The sequence below is a fragment of the Thalassophryne amazonica genome, chromosome 21, assembly GCF_902500255.1.
Source record: "Thalassophryne amazonica chromosome 21, fThaAma1.1, whole genome shotgun sequence".
In the NCBI taxonomy this organism is placed as follows: Eukaryota; Metazoa; Chordata; class Actinopteri; order Batrachoidiformes; family Batrachoididae; genus Thalassophryne; species Thalassophryne amazonica.
Window position 1 is genome coordinate 26,523,796 of NC_047123.1, and position 22,309 is coordinate 26,546,104.

Here is a 22,309-nt window from a genome sequence, read left to right on the forward strand (position 1 = left end):
AATAAGGCTGTAACATAACAAAATGTGGAAAGAGTGAAGCGCTGTGAATACTATCCAGTTCCACTGTATATTTGAAAATTAATTCCTTTATATGCCGTTGGATATATCCATACATCCAGCGATCAGAATCAAAGATGAGTGATCAGGTTAAAAAAAATCAGAATCTAAACTCTCACATGAATATGAGTGTTTAAGCTCAAAGGTTAGCACTTAGGATCAAAGATCACAGTCAGGCTCACAGGCCAGCAATCAGGAATAAAGCAGAGTGATCAGAATGTACAAATCTTATAGAGGAGAGGAGACCAGGGTGGAGGTGTGCACTCTGAGTGCCTGTCTAGTTTTGTCACTGTGGTGTTGCCCAGTACTCCCTCATCAGTCCACAGTTGTTTCTAATTTGCAACAGCACTTATGTGCTGAAAGTTCAAGCTGCCTCATCAGTGGTGCTCAGTCTTACAAACTCTGGTGATGGATGTAATGGGTGGTCCTGGTTTCATGGTGCGAAATAAGAAGACCAGTCTATCCTGAAGAAAATAAAAATAAATAAATACTACTGAAGCCAAACTTGCTTAAAGTTCTGTGGTAAGAAGGAAGAAACTCTCGAGTGCATCAAAGCAGATGCAGGGATGTGAAAAGGAAGCAACTCTGGGGTGAGCAAAGGGCCTTATGCAAGACAGCGATAAGGAACTGATGAGATCCGTGCTGCTGATACCAACCCACCTGTCAACGTACGGCGGATACAGGACGCAGTTTGCTGCAAAGAAATATTGAAAGCTCTCCCTGCATCTCTCCCAATCTCTTGTTTAACCGTTTCCTTCCATCCTTCTGCATTATTTTTATCAAATTATTTGCTTTTTAACATCCGCACGACTTCGCCAAAGAATTGCACACCCCAGGTGCTCAGGTTCCCCCGCGTTTTGTGTGAGAGTCTGTAATTACGTGTTTAATTACACACTTGCCCAGGCTCATTCGTGGCGTGAGCGCCATGTTGGACTTTTTAAATTGGGCCGTTCACGGTTGTGAGTCAGCGTTGATCCTCCATTCGCCGTGTCGGTGTGATTGTGCGTCAGAGCTGCACGCTTTTTATTTATTTATTTGCTTTTTTGGCTTCATGGCCTTGTCTTCTGTCAGTTTCAATCATGTCCCGCTGCAAGCAAGGATTGTTTGGTGCAGGAGTGCATGTGTGTATGTGTTCACACACATATGCCAACAAATGATCAGAATGGAGAGGGGAGATGGAGCCTGCAGAAGGAGAGGGAAGAATGACAAGATGAGGAAATTAGATAGTTGTGGGATATGATCAAAATGCTAAAATAAAGCTTCAGCGTGCGTTATGCGTTCAGCATTATACTGTACGTGAGATCATGACGAGAGAGCGGATGGGCCGAGAGACCGCGAGAACAGAAGACTGGAGTGTGAAACACCGACCCGATCAATCAGGAATCACTTGGTGTCCATGGATAACAAAGAGGAAAGACAGCCTCAGCGGCGGTTCGCACAGAGCGAAACAGGGATAAAAGAGACGTAATAACGGGAACGAGACGGAAGTCGGACGTGTCGTGGCTGCGGTTTGATGTGTTGGTTTTCTTGACAACTCCAAGCACTTGTTCTTTCACTCACACATGCACGCCGGCTCTCCTCCTCGCCGCAACAGGGCGTTGGTTGTTTGAACGATTATCCGGGGAGCGGAGTCGATGTTAACCCGATGCCGACACACACACACACACACACACATACACAGTAAAATATGTGCACCGAAATGCATAAATGTCAGGATGTGTTTACATCTTCTCAATGCTGCTGACCTTTGAGAAAAGGGTGGGGGGGTTGGGTGGAGCATGATGGATGTATTTCCTCCTCAGTCAGATTGTATTTGCTATGAGCTGTTTGTAAAGGTGAGAAAACTACTCTGGAAACTCAGAACAGTAAAAGAGAGAAGCGTTAAAGAGGCAGTGATGTCAGATGTGCAGAGTGCTGTTTTTTCCGTGGCTGACATTTTATGCACAATTTTTATGTTTTCAAGAAAAATGATGTCGGCTCAACCCCTTGTAGATTGTTACATTTTTGCCACTGTGACAATCACAGTAAAGCTCTTTATTATGCGGCTGGGGCTACTTTGTTGGTCAGATGATTGCTTTGCATTAGCTTTACACTTTTCACTTACAGCCTGCAGCAGTCGAAACAGTCAGAATCAAAGTGGTCGAGGAAACACTGACAAAGGTCTCGGCTGTGTGGCTGTGACTCCTGGAAGATGAGCTACACCTCAGAATGTGGACAATAAACTGAGATTTAAGAGAATTGCGGTGTCGCAGACCGAATGGTCCCCCTAAAAATCGGTCCCCCCGATGACGCGGTTAGGGTTATGATTATTGTACAAAAGCTTCCAACTGCAGACCAGTCATCATCTGTCTCAGCGACAGATATCTGAAGCTTTTGTACAATAATCATTTCCACATAAATTCAGCATTATTTCATCATAAAAGGCGGCGGAAGCGATCAGAGCGCCGTGGCTGAACGCGCTGCTAGCTGATGCATCCGCTGCGCGTCGGTCATTTCAGAGCGTCACGGAATTCCGTTGAGTTTCTGCTTAAAACAGCCTCATTTCTGCTTAAAACTGACTTTAGAATGATTTAAGAGGTTTTACTTTATCATATGATGGGTAATAATACCATTAATCCATTTGATTGCTTTGGGTGAAGAGACTCCATCTCAGACGTGCTGCTGTGGTCCGAAATGACGCATGCGCAGATGCAAAAGGCAGACAGATTTTTAGGGGTGGACCATTCAGCGGATGGTTGGATGGATGATTCACCGGATAACCATCTATACAAAGGTTATTTGCCATAACTACTGTTGTTTTATCAATTTTCCTAATCTTAAGCAAAGTGTAACTCCTATTTGTTTATGCCAGCCAAGGCACCAAACATCTCGTCTTGCACCTATTTATCACTTAATGTACCTCTCACCAAAACACACACATTTCTATGTCAGGCCACACCTCCAACCATTTCCAGACATTTAATGAAAATAAAGAGCAAATAAATAAAATGACAACCAGCAGCAGTTGAAAACATAATGGCGCTCATGTCAGTTCTGGGATCATGCCCAGGTGCAGCGTATCACTACACCACCCATGCAGACAACCGGTCCATCCCCACCTCTCCAAAACAACCGTCTGTCTCCCACAGTCTGGTGAAATGTTGACACTCCCTTGGCTTTCTCCAACTGCTGTGGTCCTCAACATTGAGACAGCTGAGTGATGGATCATGCTCAGAGGGGAGATTGAGAAGTTTTGAGCCTGACCCAGAAAAAGTAGGGCATAGTTATCCAACTTTTGCATTCCAAGAAACTAACATTTCTCAACATTGCACCCAGTGAGTCAAAACCTCACAAATTCTCGAGAAATATTGGTTTCTCAGAATGCAAAAGATGGAGAACCATGCAGTACTTTTCTGGGTCATGCTCAAAACCTCTCAGCGGCCCTTCGTAGGTGACCTTCCCTCACAGTGCATGTGGTACGCCTCATCTGAGTCTCCCTAAGTAACCTCTCCTTAGACACACAATCATTCCAGTGATGCTCAAGGATCACATACAGTTGTCAGCTTTGGTCGCTGGTTAGCATAATGTCATAACTGTACTGGAGGACAGGAAGTACCAGGACCCTGACGACTAGAACGTTTGTTCTCATGCAAAGGTATCGGCATTGGTGTTCGCCAATGTGCACTGACCGCTGGAGTCTATGGGGTCTACCCAGGGATCCTTCAATCTAAAAAACCAGGGACCCATGGACATGAATGACTGATTAATGGAGGCAGAGACCAAAGATAAATAAACACTTTCCCTTGAATGTTCAAGGAAATAGTGACTCGACATCACCTTGGGTTTGTCGGAATGGTCCGGTATCGGCTTGCTCTGGTGATACAGATGGTTAATCAGGCCTGACAGGAGTGATATCTTTATGGCCTCTTTGCAGGAAGGTTGTGTGGTTTATGACTTGCTACCCTTCACTCAAAGGACCAAAGTTCAAGCTCATGTGATACCAAACACTCATCTAGTTTAAAGTTTCCTGGATTATGACTCGTCTGTTCTCAAACTGGACCTCGTCTTCCCAGGTGAAGCCAAAAAAAACCCAAAATGAATACGCATTGTAAGAGCAGTTATATTTTTAATAGCTATAAAGATGATTGATACATAGAATTTTGGATTATTTTTGAGATTAAAAGACATATTGTTTTTATCATAAAACAAATACCTGTAGGAGCGACAACAGGCACTGGCGCAATTCTCGAAACTTAAGTTGAATTTCTGCCGTAACTTTAATTCTTGCAAACACTTTTGGTATAGCAGTGCCTAGAAAGAAGCCGCTCCTGACATATAAGTACAGGAGGTTATCTGCTCCGCTCTGATATCAGCATTCCCCTCCATCCCTTCCATCTCCTTTTGCGCTCTCACGTCTATTTTCAGCCCGGCCGTGAATCCGACTGACTGCAAGACTCAAGTCTGCCGTCTCTTCTTGACATCGTCAAATACCTCTAGACTGGGAGGCGTGCACGTGTGCACGCACGTCACTCTGCAACCGAGGCACCAGAACTGATGTTCCGCACCGGACCAAGCGTGCACGATCGCATTTGAATACTCTCTCCTCTAATCGGTCAGCGGCACTCTTGCGTCTCCCGCGTGGCAGCCAGACGGGATATTTATTGTGTAAATCTTTGCTCTTGTTTTATCGCTCAAACTGGATGTAATCATTTGTGACGGGCCCCAGTGCTGTCTAAACAGACCTCCTCTGCAAGCGCCTCGCAGGTGTGTTATTTGAAGGGAACACACCGCTGGCACACGCGGTTCCAACCCTTATGGGAGACATTTTGACACATTTCAGCCTGAGTGACATAAATATGTTGTGCTGCTTGTTTTTTATTTACTGCCAAGCGCTAAATCTTCCAGAAAACCGGCCTCCATGCGCCAGGCTGGAGCCAAGCACTGCAAAAAATAAATAAAAATGATTTCACAGATGAGCACACCTTCAGGCCACATCAAGTCATATTTATTTGTACAGCCTTTGATCACACTCTGCAGGCTGCATTTTTCAGAGTGAAACAAGAGCAAGCAGTGTTTTCGGGCATTTCCACCCGCGTTGATCGGCTTCCCCGTTTGTTTAGAGAGCTGCTTCTTTGTCATCTCATTTGGAATGTCACAAGTACTTACTGGGATATATAAGCGTGGCGGCTCATTGTAAGGTTTTATTTGCATGACAGTATTTGATGATCGGTGGAAAACGTTGGTGGTAGCAAGTGGAAACAGTGTTTTTTATGGGTTTATCAATAAGGGGAAGTGAATCAAAAATTGATTTCAAAGTAATATGGACTGTATTTATATAGCGCCTTTCCTTCTATATCAGAAGCTCAAAGTGCTTTACAATAATGTCTCACATTCACCCTGATGTCAGGGTGCTGCCATGCAAGGTGTTCACTACACACTGGGAACAACTTGGGGATTAAGGACCTTGCCTAGGGGTACGTAGTGATTGTCTGATCAGATTGGGGTTTGAACCGAGGGTCCTCTGGTCTGAAGCCCACTGCTTAACTGCTAGACCATCACCTCCCCATGTAGATAGGACTACATTGATACACTGTATAATGAACCCATTGCTGTGCCTTTAATCTCGTAAAAAGTCAAAGATTGGCACGAGGTTCTTGTGATACTGGTGAAACGAACGCTAACTTTGTGACATAAAAACAAAATCAGCATGTCCAATAGTGGTAGGCCATTTAACCCTCTGGGGCCGACGTCGTCGTATACAACGGCTGAGACCAAGCTTTACTAAATTATAAATAACCTTTGAATGAAATGAGATAGAAACGTACTTTTTTTTTTTTGCTGAAAAGTTAACTCCGCGGACTTTTGAGCCAGCCATTGGACATCTTTGTACTCCTCATAGAAGCTGTGTGATGACGTGCGCAATGTGAGTGTCCAATTGGAATTGGTTCACCATCACATGGTTTTCCAAAATCCAATCGTAGGGCAGATTTACCTCACGTAAAAAGCCAAAGATCGTTTTCAGGAGTGATGTGTTACTAGTTGGCCCGTTTGAATAGCCCCCTGGGCGCTCCAGTGAGTACATACTATTAGTACCTACTCAGTGCACCCTGCGCCATTACGCACAGCGATCAGTGAAAGCAGACGGAGCAGACGAGAGCCTCTGATGACAATCTCACGTGCTCAAACAAAGAGTGTGTAACTATCAGTATTGCTCCGCTAGTTTGCATGTGAATGTTACTGGATAACTCTGTTGCTTTCTCAGCAAAAGGCACTGTTTACCATATCAAAATAACAAAATTTGTTATTATTTGTGATTGTAAACCTTTATTACACTTATAAAACACAACAAAAATATATATATTCTGAAAGCACAGGTTGTCCTGAAAAAAGAGACATAAAACGTGATTGTGGGATGCAGGGAGAGCTGTTAACAGCAACAATAAAACATTTATGCCAGGCGAGTGAACTGTCCAAAAATGCCCTCGGACCCCAGAGGGTTAATGGCTAAATGTACTTGTTAGAACTTTACGATTTCTTCATTGTAACCATCATAATAGTAGTCGCAGTTTATATTGTTATACTGGTTCATAACCGGAAAGTTGGGCTAAGCTAATAGCCCGACAACCAGTCTGGCTATGAATTGGGCTGGATACTGGCCTCCATCTTGGAGTGAGATATCCCACTCCTAAATGACCAATTGGAGAGCCGCGCTCGCGCCACACCCACAAACTTGCCCAAAGTGAGGCTGACCAATGCTGATGTCAGAGTCTCGGCTGCAAGGCTAGGAGAGAGAGGCAAGTATCTGGCCCAAATCAGGGCTACTAAGCTAACAGCTGCTGGCTTCTTCTATGTTGCATTTTCTGCTCGGGTATGTAGTGCTGCCCCAAGTGGTGAACAGAGGGCGACCAGAGGCAACACCAATGTGCTACAGCACAGTACAGAAAAACTGAAGAACATCCCTGGTTTTTCCACGAGATATGTAGTTGGAGGTAAAGTGCCACTTTGGTTTATTGTAATTTATTCTGAAAGATGAATGTCTACATTAAACAAAGAACTGTATTGGATTTCGTCATATCACACCAAATTGTGTTGCATTACTCAAATAATTTCACAATAAAAACTATTGTTCCCCCAGTAGTAACATAGCCTTTGCATCTCGATGTGTTTCATGTAATTTTAAAAGGGAAAGATTCACAGTCCTGAAATTTAGCATTACGGCATCATCCAATGACTTCCAAGGACATTCATGTCGCTACATGAGGTGATGATGGTCTAGCTTTATCAAGAGGAATTTAAGAAGGGTAGAGAGAGGTTTAAAGATGACCCAAGGTCTGGCCAGCCTGCATCCACCACCATCGTGGACAGCATTAATCATGTTCATCTCTTAGTGACAGGATGATAGTTGATAGACACTTTGGCAGAATCTTCTGCGAGATAGCATTAAGATCATTCTGCATATAGTACAGGACTTGAAATATCACAGTTTTCAGGTGTAAGAGTGTTCCATGATGCATAACACAAAATGTCTGACGCACATCCAAAATGTCCTTGCATTTGCTCTTTTTACAACTGTCTAATTGATAAAACCATCTGATCTTTTTATAGATGTTTAATTGATGAAACCAAAGTATTCACGTCTATTTGGAAAAGAATCAGCATGATGGAACTCTGATTTAATGCACGGCATGCAGACACACACGTTAATTTTTTTTACATAACAACCTTGAACGCAGCGTGAGCAGACACCCGCCTATAACCTCCTACTTCACTTTTGCAACCAATCACATAGCTACTGATTCACGACAGGCTAAGGACCGCCCACCCACATGGGACCGGCCTTGACTCAGAAATAAAAGTTAGAGGATAAAGGAAATCTGGGCTCTTTGTTCCAGGTGTTTGCATGTGATCTGGAAAAAGATCCTACTGCTGCTGATGACTCTCTGTATCAGTGTAAGAACCTTTCAATACAACAGCTAAACTTTAAAGTACATTTCCTGTCCAGTTCTTTTTGAGATCAATCACCACATTAAAGAACCTAACACAGGTCACTAGATGCCACAACTTTTAACCCCTGATCAAAGGCGCACCGTTTGCTGTGTCAAGAACTTGGAATCTTTGAAAGCACATCCAATGAATTTCACCGAACATTTCGTCACTCGTAATGTGTAGCCATGACATACTGATCAGCACACACGATCCTGTCAGATCTTAGAAGCAAAGCAGAGTAAGACATGGCTCGAAGACCAGTTAGGAACACCAGAAGCAGCACATGTTTTTCTGTGTAGAACTGGAGCATCTGGCATAAACAGGTTGTGCTAAATCCCAATGTGTATCTTTACTGGATATCCTGTGGTGACCCTGAGCAACTGAGGACAGCAGAAAGAAAGAAACAAATTCACCCGTCAGTCAAAACACACATCCTCAATCCCTCAAAAGATGACCAGAGTTGTAACAACTGCAGGAAAAATGGCGGCTTCTGTTTTTGGAAGATGCAAAGGGGATTTCATTGCACACTGAGCGCCTGATGCAGATGGAAAAGCACTATATGAATGCAATCCATTTACCATTTAATTCATGAGCTAACTTTAAAAACCAAAAAGAGAGAACACTATGTCAGTTAGCTGACCTAAACGTGTGAGTCTATCAAGTCCAAACATTGATGAAAGCTAACAAAGGGGGTCTTATTTCATGAGGATCAGTGGTGGGCACAGCTAACCAAAACGTTAGCTTCAATAACCATTAATCCAATAACTGAAAAGTTATCTTTATGACACTAAACCAATAAACTGCTAAAAATGTATTTTTATTACAGATATCTGATAACATTTAGTATTGATTTGGACGCGGCCACATCAGATTACACTGTCGGCTTCTGATAAACCAGTTTCACTTTCACTTTTCGCTGCTGGGTAAATTCAAGGATCACAAACGCATAAGAATGCACGAAAAATGAATGAATAAAAAATAAAACCCCAAACAGTCATCTTTCAAAAGCAGCAAAACACAGTATTAGAAGTCACCGTTTATCTCGGTATTAAATACACCGTCATTTATGAACTAAAAAGCTGCTGCTTTTTTCACATGCTTTGAACCCGGCGGGTTAAACAACCGAAATACGCCCATTAATGTGTTGATTGGCAGAGCAAAATACATGTAGCATGTAGCAAATATAAATTCTTACCTGTTAGTTTCAGTGGGATTCATCTGAATAAGTAATCCACATAAAGTGTCCTCTTTTTAAAAACTCCAAAACAGTGTCTAAACGTGAAGAAAAGTCCTTCTGTACACACAGCTGCGCCATGAGCGCTCCTCTCTCCCACTGAGTCTTGGCGATTAAATTACAGCCACAAAGAAATAAAATAAAATAATTTTAAAATTTGTCCGTTTTGTTTTTGTGTCAAGCAGACAACTCACTGTAACGTCCAAAGTGAACCTGAACTACACTACCCACAATGCTCCCTGCATCGAACGGCCAATCATGTTTTGCGCTTAATGATGATGTCATCAGCAAGCAACAGGCAGCCAGTCTGCTACAAACACACAACAGATGCACTAAAATGTTTGATTTTAGGGTTTACAAACATTTTTGACCGTTAAACTTTGCTGACTTTACCAGCAAAAAAAAATGTTATCAGACTAAAAGTTATCGGAACTAAATTTATTGGAAGATAATTGGTCCAGTGATGGTTTTAAAACTTATCTGAAAAGCCAATTCGCTAGCAAAAACAGCTTTGATAATCATCTGTTATCTGATTAGCTGAACTGTGCCCACCACTGAATTGGACAATGCCCCAACACACAGCTTGGAGGTGTCATGGTTGCCGTACATGACTGTTGCTTTGGACTGCTTCACGTCCCACCTTACTCTCCTAATATGGAGGCATCTCACTGCCATCTTTTTCAAAACATGAAATCCAATTAGTTGGGAAGAAATGAAGGCGCTATGATGGCATTGAAGGTTTTTATTGTCATCACATTGAACACACCAATGTGATCCATGTGCCATTCAATTACACGCAGCAGCACACGAAGAGGTGATTTTAATTTGGTGTAGTTATTACAAGACACCTTAACAGCTGCTTCACTGCAAGAAGGCGGAATATCCATCTAAGATCTTATTTATTACTTATATTGAACCAAGTCGAGCTGACGCCCTGTCATATGTAAAAAGTTCAGATCAAGCGGCTTCTTAGTTTATGCTGTGTACTGGATGCAAAGAAGTTAACACCAAATTGGAAGTGTGCTTTTGATAGAAATGTGGCGGCCGCCTGCTGTCTCCACAGTCCCAAAGCTACTAACAAGATCCCATGCTGACAGTATGGACAATTTAACTTGGTTGGCCTTCAGAAATACCATCTGTTGTTGGTGTCATAGTGCCTAACTAATTATGCCTCTATACTGATACGCGTAAGCCCTCACATTGGTTGATCTTGACACGGCTAAACAAGCAGTCAAAAGGAAGTGGTGAATCATTGTGTGCCTCTCTATATTTTCAAGACTTTGTGTCACACAGTCCGATATACCAGATTGGCCTGAATATAAGGTGGTGGTTTTATATCTGTGCCCTTATAATCGCACACTAGACTAGACTCACAGACTAACACCCGTAGTGATTGGGGTCAGTATGTACGGGATCTTCAGCCCTTGAGATCAGGAGATTCATGATTTTATAGTCGGGAGGACACTGGATAGGGGAGTTTGATAATGATGATGTCTTTCTTGTGCAATCTAACCTGTTTTTCCCCACTCTCGATGTGCTTTTATTAGATTAGATAGAACTTTATTGATCCCTTGGGAAGACTCCCTCAGGGAAATTGACATTCCAGCAGCATTGTGTAGCAGTACACAGGGTAAGAAGCACACAGAGTATCAAAAGTGAAAGTAAAATAGGAAAACAGTTTGCAAATACAAATATAAATACGCAGTATAAATACCAGACATACTAATACAATAACATGCTTTTGGAGGGCGGTATGCATTTTCAAGAGGCCCGACGTCCATGCCCAGTCACTATGGACAGAGGGACTCAGACAAATGTATACCGCACGACAACAGCATGTTATTTGCATTATTATTACATTATATTATCACTTTACTGAAATACACAACACATAACGCATACATAAAAAGTTGGCTCACTTTAACTTTTGTCGTGTCGGCTGGCGCACGCTGCTCTCCAAATTCGGCAGTGCGTCCTGATCAAGCTGGCTGCTTTGGGTGCTGTTCATTGTCATACGATCCATGAGAAAATCATCTGGAATATCCATATTGGGACCAACACACACCTTTTTACACTTGCCTTTTTATCTTTTCCTCTGCGGACAGTTTTTTTTTTTTCCTCTGCGGACAGTTCTTGGGCTGCGCGCTATGACGTCATTTGTTTACGCACAGCGGGCGGGTATAGCCAGATAGCGTCGACGTAAATCTACAACACTGGCCCAGCAACGCCCTGGTAAAGTGATAATAATGATCAATACTGGTTTGCTGGCTACTGCTGTTCCTCTCATTCCCGACCTCTGTCTTCCTGTTACTCCTCCTCCCCCTGAGTGAGGAGTCTTACTGTCACATTTGGTCTTTAGAAAGTATTTTTTTTCCAAAAATATGTCTCGATAAAGGGGCGTTGTCTTATATTTAGGGTCATCTTGTACCGTTAATATGGTAGTTCAGATTGAATGAGCTGAATGAGGGCTGCAAAATGGTAATAACTTTGCATGTTTCCATCATTTATTCTAGACTTTTACCTTATTTTTTTGGGGGGGGGGGGGCTAAAGCTGAAACTTTTTGCACGAGCATCTGAGCAGATGTAGAGCGGGGTCGGGCTGTGTGAAATCAGCAGTGTTTAAGTGTTCCCCCCTGTCAACCATTTCCCACAATCCTCTCTGCAGCTCTCTTTCATATAGTTTTCATTCCGCCTGTGTGACCTCCTCTGCCTCATATTTTCTCTGTCTTCTCCCTGTGCCCCGTTTCTGTCTGTCTTATGATCTTATGATGATTCACCCGTTCCCATCTCAAACACGTTATTCGTAATGACTGATGTATCTCCCGGTTGTACGCTGGCGCTCACATTTTGCACAACAGGTATGAAACTCTGGACGCATTGGAGTGCGGTGACATGCGCGTGGCGGATAACGCTTCCACAAGGGCAGAGTGTCATTTTTAGGAACAACACTGAGTTGCTTTCAACTCCCTGACGAGATGTTCATCAGTGTTGCGTGATCTCTGGGCCACACGAGAGGAGTGGTCCTTGTTAAAACATTGCGTATTTTTAAGGATGACCCATCCTTCGGTGTGAAAAGCAGAGTGATCCTGTTGCAACCGTGAGAGAGATTTTAGAGGCGAGGGAGAGAAATTCGTCTACTTGTCTGCTCTCCTTCTCGAGTACAGAAGAGAAGGCACAAGCTGCACATTTATAATTGATCTGCCTCAGCTCCAGAAATACCCTGACAGGGACTTTCGGCTATGCGCACAAAGGCACGGGTAGTTGTGCAAGTGCCAGCTTAATAATAGAGACGGCAAACAGGTGAGAAGTTACAGAGGAGACGGGCTGAGACAGACAGACAGAGAGAGAGAGAGAGAGAGAGAGAGAGAGAGAGACACCTCCGAGCAGCCACCAGAATACCTTAGCCAAGGAGGTTATGTTTTCATTATTGTTTGTCTGTCTACCTTTCAGCTAGTTCATGAGATATTCACCAAGATATCTCAAAAGGAGCTGTTAAAGCTGTTCATGATATAGACCTTAGTCCAACAAAGAGCTGATTCATTGCTGATGTGGATCTGAAACAATCGGTGGATCTTGCCTTTGATCTCTGTGCTTTGATCTTGAATCCTTTTATCCTGCCTTTGTTCTGTGATCTCTGATCCTAATTCCTTTGATCTTGGAAACAGGATTGCTGGCCAAACTTTGATCAAAGATCAGAATTCCTGACACCTTTGATCTTGATCACACGCTCAAAGGGAGACAAAAATATAACCTCCACTGTAATGTTCAAAGATCAGTAATTAGGATCAAAGATGAGTGATCAACATCAAAGTTCAGCAGTCGCAGTTGAATGAAAAGATGAAACGTGAGTGATAACAATCAAAGGGTAGGATCAAACATCATGTGCAAAAATACACAATCAGGATCGCAGCTTGGTGAAAAAGATCAAAGTTTGAATTCAAAGATCAGTTATCAAACACATGGAATGGGGATCAGGATCAAAGGCCAGCAGTTGGTAACGTAGCGCCAATCCTCTCACATTGAAAAAGAAAACATCAACAGAGGCTGAGTACCCTCCACTTATAAAGAGCCAGAAGATGCTTCAGATGTTTTGCAGAACTCTCTATATATTCGAATGAGCATGTGTTCTGATTGTTTTCCCCTGTCAGGACTGTCATGTATAACAGTGCAGTCACACACAGTGCACAAATGCTGCTATCGTACAGCTTCTTTCAGCCAAACATCTGCATATCTTCTCTGCATTATCAGGAAAATAATCCTTCCCTTATTAGAATAACCCCCCTCCCGCACCCTTAAAAAAAGCATATGTATGTTTGCCTTTGTGTTATCCACAAAATTCATCCAAACACAATATGCATGACTTATAGACTTGCACCTGGATCATCATCAAATTTTAATGGACTCCCTTAATGGGTGCCCTCGTGAGCTTTGCATGATTTTAACGTTATAGCTCACAAACAAATGTACATAGAAACATCTAATCCTGTGTGACAGTAAACATCAACATAAAGATAAACTGAATGCAATTTCCCATATTTAGTAATACTCAATCAGTAGATATTGATTGTTGATTGCCAGTGACCACCATATGATTGCTTAGGTGTATGAGGAAGAACATGATCTGTTTAATGTGTTGTTAGGGGACAAATGATATCATGTTTTATATATATATATATATATATATATATATATATACGATCAGGTGAGACTAAACTCCGGGTGGGAGTTCCAGGTGAAACCATTGGGAGTATGAGGGTTTAGGCGTCACAGAAAATCATGTTACATAATTCTAACCCCAACCCCTAACCCTGTTAAAACCCCCATAGGGTGCTCGGGAATTATACTTTTCCCAATTGGTCAGGCTCCAAACTTCTCAGTCGCCCTTCGTATATAATTTGATGTAGCATAATATTAAAAACCTGAAGCGAAGGAGAGCATCAACATCACAGCTGAAATCAGAAAAGTGTTGCAGGTGTGGTGACACACAACTCAGCTGACAGGGAGATGCTTTGATTCTTCTCATGCTTGCTCCAGTTCATAAATTTACAGACCAAAAAGGATGTAATTAAACTGGGTTTGCACCCCCGCTCTGACCTGGATTATAGTTCCTACCATCTGATTGGATTGATGATGATCTGGAAAAAGCGATGCATTAGACATGAGTTAAAATTCACCCGTCTTTAACACCGTGAACCATTGTCATTTATTTTTGGCACCTTTAGTCATTCATGGAAGCTGCTGTGCTTCTTAAACACGTTCTGCTCACTCACCTTCAGGCCACCACTTTTCTAGGCTCAGAGGAAAGCTAATCACACTCGTGAATAAAAGATAGCCCCCCCCCCCCCACACACACACACCTCTCTCTCTCTCTCTCTCTCTCTCTCTCTCTCTCTCTCTATATATATATATATATATGTTTACATTTCTCTCTCTTCTCACCCTTTTCACCCAATTCCCATTTCCTCCAGGAGATGGCTTCGTCATGTGACGAAGAGCTCCTGTCACTGCTCCTTGATGCTGGACTGCTTGTGGGCTGCGTCTCCTCGGCCCTCTACCCTCTTCTCAGCTCCCATATGCTGGTCCATCAGCCGGAGGGCGGCTGGGACGTGGAAAAAGCTGCCGCCGAGCTGCTGGCTGCAGGCCACGGGCCCGAGGCGGGCTCCCTGCTGCTATCTCACAGAGGAACCCACCGGGCCCAGTTCACCTTCAACTCCGCCTTGGCCGTCCTCAAGAAGTGGTTGTGAGAAGAGGTACGGGGGGGAGGCGGTTGGACCGCAGCCACAGTCTGTGGTGATAAAACAGCTTTAGGGGAAAGAGAGCGCGAATGAGATTTGGAGCGAGATCAAAAGAAATTAAAGGAGAATTGAAGTGATACCAGGCCGTTCCTCCACATTTTGTTCTGTAATTGGGTTTTAGTTTCATTAACTGCAGATACGTCAACAGCAGCTGCAGTCTGCGCCTAAAGGTATATGAGTGGATACCTTTAATACCGAAACATCTGTTCAATTAGAAATCACGCCGCGCTGCATACAGATACTCTGCTTTCTTTCAGTATTCATGAAGGCTGATCACGAAACGAAACAGTGCTCACAAGTGAGTGTTTGGGCGCTGTGTCCTGTTGCACCATGAAATAATTGAGTAGTAGCCAGGAAGCGGTGGGTTAATATTAGCCCATTGTTCCATGACTGGTTTGCCTCTTTGGCATCCCATCATTAAACGCCGTGCCTCAGCTCCATTGTTTTCCCCCCCAATAATGCCTAATTAATTCCTTTGGAAACAAATTAGCCCCACAGCCGCCCCGTGTGGCTGCACAAATACAAATACACAAATAGTGCATTGACGCCCCGACTATATCACGTGGAGCTAATGATGATGGGGGATAAATGTTAATGTGTGTCCCGACACACGTCCTATCAGCTCAGTTTGTTCCATGAAATACAGATTCCCTTTTGATTCACCTTCCGACATGGCGCTCTGAGGTCACGGTAGGGTTGTGTCTTGTTAAATGATTTGAGGTTTTCTTGCAAACATTTGCTTACCTCGTCAGTGTATAACCTACAGATTCCCTTTTGATTCACCTTCCGACATGGCGCTCTGAGGTCACGGTAGGGTTGTGTCTTGTTAAATGATTTGAGGTTTTCTTGCAAACATTTGCTTACCTCGTCAGTGTATAACCTTAGAAAATACAGTAGCAAATAGTTTAGCAGTTGTGCCTTTCTTTGGAGTCAAGTGAGAGGTTGTATGGCGCAAAAGCCACCAAAGGTCCCTGAGATGAGGCATTGAAGGTGTGTATTTTTCCAATGATTTTTCCAGTGTACTTTCACTGTTAAATTCATTTTTTTCTGTATACAACACCTGGCAAAAATTATGGAATCACCGGCCTCGGAGGATGTTCATTCAGTTGTTTAATTTTGTAGAAAAAAAGCAGATCACAGACATGACACAAAACTAAAGTCATTTCAAATGGCAACTTTCTGGCTTTAAGAAACACTATAAGAAATCAAGAAAAAAAGATTGTGGCAGTCAGTAACTGTTACTTTTTTAGACCAAGCAGAGGAAAAAAATATGGAATCAATTCTGAGGAAAAAATTATGGAATCACCCTGTAAATTTTCATCCCCAAAACTAACACCTGCATCATATCAGATCTGCTCGCTAGTCTGCATCTAAAAAGGAGTGATCACACCTTGGAGAGCTGTTGCACCAAGTGGACTGACATGAATCATGGCTCCAACACGAGAGATGTCAATTGAAATCAAGGAGAGGATTATCAAACTCTTAAAAGAGGGTAAATCATCACGCAATGTTGCAAAAGATGTTGGTTGTTCACAGTCAGCTGTGTCTAAACTCTGGACCAAATACAAACAACATGGGAAGATTGTTAAAGGCAAACATACTGGTAGACCAAGGAAGACATCAAAGCGTCAAGACCGAAAACTTAAAGCAGTATGTCTCAAAAATCGAAAAATGCACAACAAAACAAATGAGGAACGAATGGGAGGAAACTGGAGTCAACGTCTGTGACCGAACTGTAAGAAACCGCCTAAAGGAAATGGGATTTACATACAGAAAAGCTAAACAAAAGCCATCATTAACACCTAAACAGAAAAAAAACAAGGTTACAATGGGCTAAGGAAAAGCAGTCGTGGACTGTGGATGACTGGATGAAAGTCATATTCAGTGATGAATCTCGAATCTGCATTGGGCAAGGTGATGATGCTGGAACTTTTGTTTGGTGCCGTTCCAATGAGATTTATAATGATGACTGCCTGAAGAGAACATGTAAATTTCCACAGTCATTGATGATATGGGGCTGCATGTCAGGTAAAGGCACTGGGGAGATGGCTGTCATTACATCATCAATAAATGCACAAGTTTACGTTGATATTTTGGACAATTGAAAGGATGTTTGGGGATGATTAAATCATTTTTCAAGATGATAATGCATCTTGCCATAGAGCAAAAACTGTGAAAACATTCCTTGCAAAAAGACACATAGGGTCAATGTCATGGCATAGGGTCAGTGTCAACGAGCAGATCTGATTTGATGCAGGTGTTAGTTTGGGGGATGAAAATTTACAGGGTGATTCCATAATTTATTCCTCAGTATTGAGTGATTCCATATTTTTTTCCTCTGCTTGGTCTAAAAAAGTAACCGTTACTGACTGTCACAATCTTTTTTTCTTGATTTCTTATAGTGTTTCTTAAAGCCAGAAAGTTGCCATTTGAAATGACTTTAGTTTTGTGTCATGTCTGTGATCATGTCTTTTTTTCTACAAAATTAAACAACTGAATGAACATCATCCGAGGCCAGTGATTCCATAATTTTTGCCAGGGATTGTACAAGTGTACGTGTATTGTGAATCCACTTATGTAAGGTGCATCTGAATACTGCACCTGATAAATGGCAGGAAAAGCCTGTACTCAGCTTTAGGTTTCTGTTTTCTTGGCGATCAGGTCAAATCAGGCTGTAGACCCAAATGCCCAAAGACACCCAAACTAGCACCCTACTACTGACAGTTTACACAGCGTGAGAGCTAGGGGTGAAAATGAGAAGTGGTTCGACTGTACACTAACAGTTAGACTTTCCGCCGGGTGGATAATAGGGTCTGTTGACTCACTGCATAAACAGACAGTTTAATAATTGTCGAAGGACAAAACAGCGCCCCCAAATTCCGATCCACGCATTTATGCTGTCGTGTTAAAAAGTCAAATTTGGAGGCGCTGGTTTGCAATTGAACAACTATGAAGGAATCTTTAGTAATAAATGTGTAATAAATGAATGCAAACTCAAAGAAATTCTTAAGAGGTTCTATTCCCGACTATTTGCTGTACTCTGGACAATTACATGGGTATAAATTGGTGGTTTATAAACCCCTTTGAGTAAATACTGGAGTTTGTCGCCAGATTAGGAATGAACAAAGCATATTTAGAGGAAAGGCTGAAGTTTTGGCAATGTACATAAACGTGTTTGAGGAAATACAAGAAAGAAATCCCACTGACATTTTAAGAGACTCTGTATGTTTCCCATCTAAAATAAAGAAAAATGTGATTGAAAATGGCTTATTGTATTTAATTTATTACTGAGTGATTTCTGTTCTCTCTCTTCCTTTTCCTTTGTTCAGCTAACCTTTGTTTTTCTGGAGTCTTCTGAGATATGGGGTGTGAATCTTTAATTGGAAAACTCATTTTCAAGTCTGCTTTGTGTTAGTTTTGAGGCGCTTGATAAGAAATGCACTCGGACAACACATTTGCATGATTATTTTAGAATTTTCACAGGGTTACAATGTCTTCCATCAGGCATAAACCTGCAGCATGTATCTTTTTGTATTTGTTACAATTATTTTCATGTATTTTTTTTTACTATAATAGTAATCAAGAAATTAAGCACTAACTTCACTTTTCTACAATTTTTAATCATATGAAAACATTGCAAGCAATCAAAGGTCCACTCACCTCTGATGATTAGTTTGTTTGTGAGAAATCCTTAGTTTAGGATGTTAATCTGTGAGATTCGAGTGTGCAGGAGTTACGAATCAAGCGTAGGCTCAATATAGCTACAAAAAAATTGTTGACAGGTTAGTGGTACAAAATATCAGAAGAATTACAGTCAGCTACGTATTTTGTATAATGTGTCTAATATTTCTATCAGCAGTGCGTCTGTTTTAGAAAATAGTTCCGGTCAGTTTTTGTTGTGCAGTGTAGAAATGTAAAAATAATACCAGAATATATGTTACAAGCTCGTAGAATCGGTATTTTGATGTTTGCAGTGTGCAAAGGTGGTGACGTTTTTCTCCCAACGCTCACTTGTAATCAATAAAAACAGGCAAAATTATCAACTTGTTTGCATGATACAATGTAGAAAAATGTGAGGGTTCACTTTTTATTATAAATTGTACAACTACATTAACAACACTGTATGTACCGTATTGTTACCATGTTGTTAACCTGCCACGTTGTGTGATTCATCAACGTTCGTCCATTACGTTTAGCGATATCGTGAACAAATCCAGACAAACAAGGTTGATGACATGATATATTGGTGGTGATTATAGCTGGATTTTCTATCTCAAACATCACTTCAGCAAAATATATGTCAGGTTTTTTCCCGTCAGATAATCTTTTGAGGAAACAGGCAGCAGTAAGTCACGATACGAGGACTGTGGTCGCTGACGTTAAAAATGATGCCGTTTTGTTGTGGCACTTTGGTTAATTATCCAGCTTGTTGAAAACTACCTGTAACCGCTCACGATGGCTGCCTTATGGAATTGTGGCTTCAGGGCTCATTTAAATCTGTGCAGACAGTAATAAGCAGATTGTATTTCTTAATTTGCTCGTTAACTTTCCTTCTTCGTACTTAATCTGTTAATTTAATGAATGAAGTGCGTAATGGCGTCTGCAGTGCTAAATCATAAAGTTTCTGCTTTTTTTTTTTTTTTTTTTTGCCAATGCAAAAAACTAAATGGAGGTCCAATGTGCAATATGTATCATTCTTTTTTCCGTACAGCAAAATATTCCAAGGTTTGGCCAGAAAATTTATAAAGGCTGCTGGAATCCAGTAGCTCATGTCCTTGACAAATCAGAAATTGAATAAAAGTGTCTGGCTCGGATGGATTTATACTGATAGCAACATGGAAATCGGTGTTTCTAGTCCATGTGTGAAAGGTCTGGATCGAAGGCAGAGTGGGGATTAAAACAAGTAAGAGGAAAACCTGCCAATGCGAAAGTGCCAAAACCTGTAGATCCTTGAATGGCCACTTGCAAAGCAAGTCAGTCCCTGTAGAACCTCATGTTAGAATCTCCAATTTATGGGGTTATTCCACAGAGCACCGTTTCTTCCTGTTTAATTCCAAATTGCAAATCGGGGCACGTTTTGAAGCATCGTGTTGACTTCTTGATCCATGTTTGTCAATCTTTGACAAATGTGGTGTACATAGTAGCTACGTCCGTCATCAGCACCAGATTTGAAATCGGGATCAATTTTTTTGAACCGTTTCTCGAAATTGTTGATAGTACGTTGTAACTTCTGAGTATTCACAGTGTCAATGGTTTCAATTATGTTTGAACTTCTTTAAACGGGGTACTCGTAGCGAGTATGGCATGAAACGTGTTTGAACGTGGTCCATCTGGCTAAAATTTTAACCCGAAGCAGCGTTTGTTTTGGTTTTTGTTCAAAGTTAACCAGCTCGAACATGTTCAGCTGAGGGAGCAGCTTCTTGCTTTCGTTTTTGGGTGGGTTGCCAGGTCTACACTTTAAAAGCCAGCTTGTTATGAGGCAAGATGGAGTAAGCTGTTTCATCCTGTTTTTTGCACTTTTTTGGATCATGGGCGATCTTAGTAGAACAAAACATCACAAGTGACGTTCTTATGTTAGATGTTAGTTGCTTCAAAGTGTATATAATCTTCATACTTGAAGCTATATGAAACATTGGAACCACACAGTTCCAGTCTGGGATAGTCCCTGGTAAAGAAGTCGTGAATTAGGAACTGTTGCTACTGAAGATGCGCTGTTCCAACGGCAATGATGTTTGCATTTTGCTGGTGTAAGACGACAGCAGCATTCACTGTCTTTCTTGTGTTTCCATCTGAACACGTTGATAAAATGAATTAAATTGGTCTCAGTAATTGACCCGGGTTTGTTCTTCCCCCTTCAGCTACAGGCGGAATGATCTTCTGCTCCCGACCAGCATAAAATCAACGGCGAAACTAATGGGATTACGAGAAGCCATCATTGTCATCAATCCTGAACCGTAAAATTCTCCAGTTGTCTGGTTGATTCAATCAAGTCTCCTGGCCGCAGACCTTTTGCGTTTTAACGACGTGACAAAGCGCCACATTACAGACAATGTTTGCACAAACCACAAAAATCGCGTGAATCGAACAGTGGACACAGGCGTCAGAGTAACTATCGGATTTCCGAGCAACACAGAGGAGGCAGCTGAGGTCTGGGGAAAAGAGGATCATATTCACATATTGATAACGAGCAAAGCTGCAGAGAGGACGAGGTGCGAATCGAGAAGCTGGTTGGGACGGGATCAGGGCAAAGTAGATTAGCAGCGCACTGTTTTCTGGCTTGGTGCTCTGAACCTTCTTGATGAGCAGTGTTGATCTTATAACCTCCTGGAATCACCTTTGATTGCTGAAAATGCACAAATGTATGCAAACACACACACGTGAAACCCCACAGAGCTTTTCACTTAACACCCACACATTTACTGCTAATTATTCAGTAACGATCCGAGGTGAGAAACAGTTATTTGTTTGCTGGCTCAGAAAACATTATAGACATTTTTTTTATTTACTCTGGAATTTTGCTTGGTGTGACTGATGTTCTATCTTTGGTGGCATTAAGCCCTCGAGAGAGCACTAACAAGTGGAATAAGGCAACAACTGGACGTCTTTAATGGAACTTCTAGGAAGGTCTACCAATCCTAGGGTTCACTAGGCCTAGGGTCCACTAATCCTAGGGTCCACTAGTCCTATTATTAAGGAGAACATGTTGAAGTTGTTTTTACTTTTATGGGAGGCTATATGTTCCACTAAAGTAGGTTAAGTAATGTTACAAAAGTGTGACAATTAAAAAAAAAACATTTAATTATGGTGAATTACCATTATTTGTTGGTTTTCAATTCAACAGATTTGTAGACAACAGTACAATTAAAGGTGATTAATGGTGTATGCCAACAGAATATTGGTTTGTTAGGTATTTGAAAGTATTACATTTATTTTTGAACTTTAAAATCAGTTTGGGGTTGTAATATACACCATCAAATAATATAAAGAGGCTTGGACCAGTGGACCCTAGGACCAGTGGATTGTCTGTGTCTTTGACAGTCGATCTTTATGCACAATCCTTGGGTTACGCTCAAATGACAGCACTTGCTAACACACCACGAACACGCTGTCTGTGTGACAGGTTGGAAAGCATGCGTTTTAACTCTGAATCCATAATAATATAAAAAAAGACAAATTTGAAAAAACACTGACCAGCAACCGCAAGTGCTGGCGGGTATAGCACGCCAATGGTTGCCCACTAACACGCAAAGCACAAGCC

At 41.9% G+C, this 22,309-nt stretch overlaps 1 protein-coding gene and 1 long non-coding RNA gene across 4 annotated transcripts in view; one reads left to right on the top strand and one right to left on the bottom strand.

Annotated features, from left to right (window-relative positions):
* Window positions 1-15,128, top strand: part of nbas (NBAS subunit of NRZ tethering complex) — a 309,279-nt gene extending 294,151 nt beyond the window's left edge. For all 3 annotated transcript variants that reach the window (XM_034161663.1, XM_034161660.1, XM_034161661.1), the window contains exon 53: window positions 14,725-15,128. In XM_034161663.1, the coding sequence (XP_034017554.1) occupies window positions 14,725-15,000 (276 nt within the window). In that variant the 3' untranslated portion in view covers window positions 15,001-15,128. The remainder of the gene's footprint in view (window positions 1-14,724) is intronic.
* Window positions 15,129-15,449: 321 nt separating this feature from the next.
* LOC117502608 lies at window positions 15,450-16,165 on the bottom strand. Its single transcript, XR_004558368.1, has 2 exons — window positions 15,932-16,165; window positions 15,450-15,811 (listed from the first exon to the last, which is right to left on the bottom strand). It is a non-coding gene; the product is annotated as an uncharacterized LOC117502608 (long non-coding RNA).
* Window positions 16,166-22,309: the final 6,144 nt, after the last annotated feature.